At 31.3% G+C, this 7,260-nt stretch overlaps 2 protein-coding genes across 4 annotated transcripts; one reads left to right on the forward strand and one right to left on the reverse strand.

Annotated features, from left to right (window-relative positions):
* Window positions 1-1,666: 1,666 nt before the first annotated feature.
* On the forward strand, window positions 1,667-4,680 carry Rtc1 (RNA terminal phosphate cyclase 1). 2 transcript variants are annotated; one of them, XM_087403869.1, is made up of 7 exons: window positions 1,671-1,933; window positions 2,708-2,947; window positions 3,018-3,184; window positions 3,252-3,426; window positions 3,589-3,739; window positions 3,855-3,959; window positions 4,490-4,680. In XM_087403869.1, exons 1-7 carry the CDS (start codon window positions 1,792-1,794, stop codon window positions 4,635-4,637), a joined length of 1,128 nt encoding a protein of 375 aa, XP_087259995.1. In that variant the 5' UTR covers window positions 1,671-1,791; the 3' UTR covers window positions 4,638-4,680. The 2 variants fall into 2 exon arrangements, with proteins under 2 accessions (XP_087259996.1, XP_087259995.1); XM_087403870.1 differs by lacking the exon at window positions 3,855-3,959 and having other exon boundaries at window positions 1,667-1,933.
* On the reverse strand, window positions 4,635-6,687 carry LOC105152138 (Adenosine deaminase, tRNA-specific 1). Of its 2 annotated transcripts, none has more exons than XM_087403868.1 (3): window positions 5,489-6,683; window positions 5,162-5,413; window positions 4,635-5,075 (listed from the first exon to the last, which is right to left on the reverse strand). In XM_087403868.1, the coding sequence occupies exons 1-3, from the start codon at window positions 6,148-6,150 to the stop codon at window positions 4,796-4,798; spliced, it is 1,194 nt and encodes a 397-aa protein (XP_087259994.1). In that variant the 5' UTR covers window positions 6,151-6,683; the 3' UTR covers window positions 4,635-4,795. The 2 variants fall into 2 exon arrangements, with proteins under 2 accessions (XP_087259994.1, XP_011064541.1); XM_011066239.2 differs by having other exon boundaries at window positions 4,793-5,088; window positions 5,489-6,687.
* Window positions 6,688-7,260: the final 573 nt, after the last annotated feature.

A 7,260-nucleotide genomic window follows, 5' to 3' on the forward strand; every position in this document is an offset into this window, starting at 1 on the left:
ATTATATATAATATTATTATATCATTATTATATAAGATATTATTATATCATTAAAAGTATGCATATTTATTCATACAGCTTTTATATAATACAAAAATTATGAATTTAATAACGTATCATTTACCGCGCGACAAAAGTTGAACTCAATTCAATTTCCGTCGCACGACAAGCGTTGCCACATTCTGTGTGCAGGAGCCATATGTTCTTAAGTCGGCCTTACCATGCAAAATTTCTAGAAATAATGTAATATTATTTCCACCACGCGGTAAAAGTTAGATTGAGTTCAATTTTTGTCGCGCGATAGAAATCATAGTTCAATATTTGTTCGCGTCGTATGTTCTAATATGCTCTAAAATGCTCCTACCATAGCATTTACTCACTCTAACGCGCTCATTAAAGTGAGTAGAAGTTATAGCAAGAACACATTGGAGCATGCTGGAATATGTTACGCGAATAAACCTTATATATCTATTACTTCCGAGACGTTGATTGGCTATCGCACCAATTTTCGTCGCGCAGTAAGCGTTGTCGCGTTCTATGCAAGAGCCATTAGGACACAATGATTCATTCTTTATTCCGCAATATCAAATGCGGAATAGCGCTGATTAATTGTTCCAATAACGCATTCTTTATACTGTGATTTTACTCTAAAAGCTTAAATACAATAGACACAGGCAATAGACACAGGCAATAAACAAAGGCAATAGGCACAAACAATAGGGAATAACGAGCCGTCCAATCAGAGCTCTGGTGTGTAAGTTCGGTATTATATCCCAGAACTCTGTTTGGATAGCTCGTTATTTCTTGTTCTCTGTTTCGATTGCCTGTGCCTATTGTGTGTTTAAGCCTTAAGGATGTGAAATTACATTTTCAGGATGTAAAATTATATAGTGCAGAAAACAACTGCGAAATAGAGAATGCGTCACAGGCCTAGTTTCCACCAAGAGTTTAATCTGGATCAGAATGTAAGAACCAACCAACTATAATCCAGCATTCCCCTGTCATTCGACTGTAACAGGGGAATACTCGACTGTAGTTGGTTGATTCTTACATTCTAATCCGATTAAACCCTCGGTGGAAACCAGGCCAATGACGCATCGTATTCTCTATTTTGTAGCCTTTTTCCGCATCGTATGATTTCACCAAAAAGCCCATTCTATATTAGACGCAAGCCGATCGCAAATTTATTGCGACAGCAAATCTGAAGCTTGTATTTTGGAACCAACGCTTCAGATTGGCTGTCGCAACAAATTAACATTGCTTTGCATGTAATGTAGAATGAGCATAAGGTAAAATGCGAAATAGCACACAGATTCTATTCTTGAACAAATATCGCATAAATATCGCGAAAATAGCAATTCTGTATACGATCGACCAATGACGAAAAATTGTCATTTTCGAATGTGAAAATTATATTTCATAATTCTGCTCAAGAATAGGACTCCTGGTTGGTTGCTTCAATGACACATTATCTATTCCACAGACTTATTACGCACAGTGTGATTTCACCATTGAACTGAATTTATTGTATTACATTGAATTTGACATTAATGATTGAATATGATTGGTTGGATCTATAAGTAACAACCAATCATATTCATTTACTCAACGAGCAGGTTGGCCAAGTTAGCCGCTTTGTCAACTTGAATGCGCCCGTTATGTTTACAGCTTTGTGCTCCTTCCGTTTAAATTCCATCATGCGACAGTGTCAATTGATGTCAATACGCATAAGTACGCATGAATATAACGTAATAACGCGATTAAAGATTAATCTTATATTTTTTTAAAAAAATGTCAGCTAAAATAAAAAACAAAGTACTTGTATACGAAGGTAGTAATTATCTCAGATATCGCTTATTATTGTCCACATTATCTGGAAAGCCAGTAAAAATTACAAATATTAGGACAAAAAATGATGATCCTGGTCTTAAAGGTTAGTAATATTTAAAATACATAAATGTTTCTACATTTGACTATCTATTGAATAAAATTGAAATAATACTAGTAAATGTAAGTACAAGAATACAATAATTTAACATTGTCAACTACGCTTTACGTATAATTAATTTTGTTTCCTGATTTTGAAAAAAAATATAACAAAACTTAAATAGCAATGTTTTGTTGCAGTCATTAAATTCTATGAAATAAATTTTTTATTGCTGTATACAAGAATTATTGCTATTAATTGCTACATTTCAATATTATTCATTAATACCATTGTCGCTAGTTACACATATAACAATGTATATACAGGATGATCAAGATATGCTCAGGAAGGATCAGCATGTATGTACTGTTTATGAATCAAAAAATCCTCTATTATTTTGCAATTTTTGCAATTTTTTTTAGTTATTCAATAAGCATGTTTAAAATCAACATAAAAGATAACTTTAAGATATCTTTTAGAGTTCTTTAAATATTTTTGAGATTTTTATATCTTCAAGAACTGTGAAAGATCTTAATTCTTTATACATCGATTTTAACTGCATATTTGACAATTTTTAGAAATTAGTATCTCATTAATTGTTGCTATCATTGTAAAACAAAGGACTTTTCAATTCAGTTTTTCATGAACAGTATATATATATATATATATGCTAGCTCTTCTGGTTGATTTGCATCATTCTATGTGTGTGCATATGTGTTATACATACATACATACATAATTATATACATTTTTAAATAACTTCAATTTTTTTCATAACAGAATATGAGATTAATTTTATCCGTCTGTTGGATAAGATGACTAATGGTACAAAAATTGAATTAAATGAAACTGGTACCAGTATATATTACAATCCTGGTTTATTACATGGAGGTGAATTAGAACATGATTGTAGCTTGCAAAGGGGTATTGGTTATTATTTGGAAGCAATTATGATACTTGCTCCATTTTGTAAAAGTTGTATTGATTTGAAGCTTAGAGGAGTGACCAATAATACTATAGGTACTGGATAATATATTGACATTATATATCTGTTATAAAAATCGATCATTAATTTAATTTGTATTACAAGATCCATCAGTGGACAGAATTCAGACTGCTGGCATACCGATACTGAAAAAATTTCTAACAGGTGACAATGAAGTTATATTAGATATTCGCAAGAGAGGAGTAGCCCCTTTGGGAGGTGGAGAAATACAATTTAAATGTCCTATTAATCGTAACCTTAAAACTATTCAGGTACTCACATATTTACGCATGTGTGCACGATACCGTACGACTTTGTAATATTCTTTTTTTTTATCAGTTGGAAGATAGTGGAATGGTGAAACGTATTAGGGGTACAGCATGTAGCATAAGAGTTTCTCCAGCAATTGCTAATCGTATTGTTGAATCAGCAAAAAGTGTTCTTCTTAAGTTTTTACCAGATGTATATATTTATGCAGACCATTGTAAAAGGTCAATCAGTGGAAAGTCTCCTGGTAATATTGTATTATTATATTATATTATATATTATATTATATTATATTATTATATTATATTATTATATTATAATGTATATTTTATCTAAATGTGTAATTATAATTTATCATTTATCATATTGTATTTTTGTCATTCCTATTATACATTTTGTTATACATCAGGTTTTGGAGTCACATTGACAGCGGAAACTACTAAAGAAGTATTTTTTAGTGGACAAGCATTCTCTCCATTAATGACAACAGGTTCGTTGCCATGTGTACCTGAAGATCTTGGTAAAGAAGCTGCAATCAAACTATTAGATGAAATTTACAGGTAAAAAGATTATATTTCTTTATAAATTCTTATAAGCACTTATAAGTATTCTTTATTTAAGCTCTTATAATTTTATATTGCCTTTATATTTTTAATTGAATTTATTCACACATAGGAATGGATGTATAGATTCGGCTTTTCAAAGTATGACTGCTGCATTTATGGCTCTTGGCAAAAAGGATGTTTGTAAAGTTGTAATAGGACCATTAACTCCAGCAATGTGAATATTGTTTTTTTTTTCATGTGTGTGTGTGTGTGTGTGTGTGTGTGTGTGTGTGTGTGTGTGTGTGTACTTTTTTTCATGTATATATAGGATGTTTCAGATTCGATGCACCACCTGTTAATTGCAGATTCCTGAAGTCAGTTTTGAAACAAAAATTCTAATATAATGTTCAAGCTAAATATTTTTTTAACATAATAGATATAATTTTATCTTTGCCCACATAATATTTATATTGATATTAACAAGAGGCAAATTGTTAGCTTTTGCTTTTAGCACTTTGCATTGTACCATATCTGAACGTGCAGATTTTATTATAGATAGTATAATTTGCTAGCTTTAAATGATTATAATTAAAAAATTATTATTTTAAGATTAGAATTTTTGTCTCAAAATGAGGATTTCTGCTATTAGCAAGTGGTGTGTCAAGTTTGAAATATCCCGTATATAAAATTTCTTTTTTTCATATATATTACGTACAATATAAAGAAAAGAAACATGGTTGTGTGTTATTTGTGGATTATTTTCAGGATACAATTTCTACGCGATTTACGGGACTTTTTTGGAGTTAGCTTCAAGATAGAACAAATCAAGGAAGAAGAAGATGCAACATTATCGCAAGTACGTTTAACTTGTTTAGGTATAGGTTATACTAATATAAGTAAACGAACTCTATAATGTTGTAAATATTATTATTGCAAATAAATTACACACACACACATACCTTTTTTTACGTATAATATATCAATATATATCAAATGATATAATGGAATTTTTTACATTTCATATACAACTTAAAAAATATGACTTTAAAAGACATATGTGTCTATACAATTTTATAATACAAAATTTTGCAAATGCGTTGATTTACATGGCCAATTATGAAATAATTCATGTTTCAATTGTTTCCATTCATTTTGATAAATTATTGACCATTGCTTCCAATCATAATATGTAATTTTTTTTGGATGTCTTATCTCACTGTAGTAATTCTGATATTTATCAAAAATTTGCAAAAAGCTTTGCAAAAGCATTCGTCTAGTTATAAGTAAATTATTGCCTTTTCTCTTTTTTGTTATCCCTTGCTTTCTGCCTGCAACTGCTATCTCTAATGCACTGTATACAAAATCTAATTTTATTATATAAAAAATAATCGAATGATGTCGATGTAAATTGATACGTATTAGAAATATTATCGATACCTGTTCTTTACAGCACACCATATAATGCTTATTGGACAAGAATCTGATCTTTGCTGTCCTTTCTTGTGCATGAAAGCAGTTTTTGTTTGAAAAATATTGACACTAACTAACTTATTATTAAATCTCTTATATAATCCACGTTCCATGGCGTCCAAAGAAAAAGGAGAATCACCTCCAATTGTGATACTTTCCAACTTTATTGGAGGTATTAATAATGATAATAGTGATCCTTGCAATCCAAGAACGAGCCATCTTGAATAAAAATATTATCGATTTATAAATATAATCTATCAATGTTTGTTTATAGATGTTTGTTTCCAAACTTACTTTGCTATCTTATCTGAACAAGATAAACTACTCGTGGGATCTCCTCTACCTGGTTTGGTACGCAAAGGTCCCACAATATGATAATCTGCACCAGGCAAATGAGGATCTTGTGCTCCTTCTCCTTTCACACATTTAGCTCCTGTTCTGTGTACATCTTTATAATATGATTCTACGATGCCATGTTCATTAGCATCTTTGTTGACACGTCTAATCTTACATGGAGACGGACCATTTGTTTCCAATTTAGGGAAAATAGAACAATCCCCACATGGTGTTTGACTCGAAAAAAAATGAAATGATATATTGCTATTTAATTCTATTTTATTTTTGTCATTCCGTGAAAAAATTGCACTCCCAGAGTCATTCAAAGTCAAATCGATCTGATCGTATAAGTAACGTATAAACGCACGCCTAGTTAAAACCTCCGCGTGTGAATCGCTTAATCGAGAACCTTTTTCTTCTCGAGAACCTTTTGACAATTCTGAATCTCCTAAACATTTCGTCCCAGTAGCAAGAGCCACCACAGATAATGAACAGTCAGCGTTTTTTAAAACAATGCCAGATAACACAGTCCATTCATGAGCATTAGGTTTACCAGTTTTTTTTAGAAAATTGTATTTCTCTATACAAAGCCGAGCTACATCTTCCGCGAAGTTTTCCATGCTACATTTATACGGCACCCAAGGCCAGCAACCATGGAGCGGAAATTGACAACGGAACTCATGGAATCAACACGACGAATCATAGCCATTCCGTTTTCTTTCTCATGGCGCGGTCCCATAGAACTTATAAATGCACAATAAAAAAGGAACAGAGGGCAGAGAATAAGGGGCTCCGCACAATAAAAGGAACAGAGAATAGAGAATAAGAATTTCAATCTATCAGAAACTATATTTCACAATACATGATTTTCTGATAAATTAATTCTTATTCTCTGTTCCCTGTTTCTTTTATTGTGTGAAGCACCTAAGAATTTCAGCCTATCAGAAACTGTATTCCATAATACATGATTTCTGATAGGTTGAAATTTCTCTGTTTTCTGTTCCCTGTTTCTTTTATTGTGCGGAGCCCCTTACTAGTAAATAGATTATTATTGTACAATTCCGTTCCGTAAGGTCGAAATTGAAAATTAAAAGATTAAAGTTTGACCAATCAGAACAAAAGGAACAAAAATTTCTTTCTCTTTATTGAAATTTCAATCTTTAATCTTCAATCTCAATCTTCAATGCATAGTCTGATTCCAGTCTAAGAAGTTGCTCTACCCGTCCCATGTGCTTAAAAGTGTGCTGAAATTTTATTTCGCTTATAACGTTCTATTGCAACAGCAGAAATATACAAAAAAATCGAAAATTCTGAACACAGTCAATGTTTACAAAGAATGAGACGTTTCCAAGGCGTAAGTGACAATTTAGTCGTTGGAATGCAAACGACCGATCGTGAGTTCTTCAATTATTTCAGAATGACATCGGAATTATTTGAAAAACTGCTGGCATTAGTTGGATTACATATATAAAACTTGGATTATATCTATAAAACAAGAGTATATCATATTATAAAATAAAAATTATTATTAATTTTTTTCTTCAAAGTTGTCAAATTCTCTTCGAAGCATTTGCAGCATCAAGTGGATCATAGCCATGGGTAAACATAAGAGCTATGTTCTAAAATTTGTTGCCAGTACTGAAAAAAATCTATAGTGGACGTTACGTAAATTATAGATTTTTAGTACTGGCAGTAAATTTTAGACACAGTTTATGATAAAACGATAAATG

The sequence above is a fragment of the Acromyrmex echinatior genome, chromosome 3 (assembly GCF_024713525.1).
Source record: "Acromyrmex echinatior isolate Ae372 chromosome 3, ASM2471352v2, whole genome shotgun sequence".
Classification (NCBI taxonomy): Eukaryota; Metazoa; Arthropoda; class Insecta; order Hymenoptera; family Formicidae; genus Acromyrmex; species Acromyrmex echinatior.

What these genes read in the sequence shown, in the direction of transcription:
- Rtc1 (XM_087403869.1), top strand. Translation starts at nt 1,792, where the DNA reads ATGTCAGCTAAAATAAAAAACAAAGTACTTGTATACGAAGGTAGTAAT. An exon ending in TGATGATCCTGGTCTTAAAG is followed by an intron (nt 1,934 to 2,707) that starts GTTAGTAATATT and finishes TTTTCATAACAG; the next exon opens with AATATGAGATTAATTTTATC. An exon ending in GTAACCTTAAAACTATTCAG is followed by an intron (nt 3,185 to 3,251) that starts GTACTCACATAT and finishes TTTTTTTATCAG; the next exon opens with TTGGAAGATAGTGGAATGGT.
- LOC105152138 (XM_087403868.1), bottom strand. Translation starts at nt 6,150, where the DNA reads ATGGAAAACTTCGCGGAAGATGTAGCTCGGCTTTGTATAGAGAAATAC. An exon ending in TGTTCAGATAAGATAGCAAA is followed by an intron (nt 5,414 to 5,488) that starts GTAAGTTTGGAA and finishes TTTTTATTCAAG; the next exon opens with ATGGCTCGTTCTTGGATTGC. An exon ending in TGGTGTGCTGTAAAGAACAG is followed by an intron (nt 5,076 to 5,161) that starts GTATCGATAATA and finishes TTTTGTATACAG; the next exon opens with TGCATTAGAGATAGCAGTTG.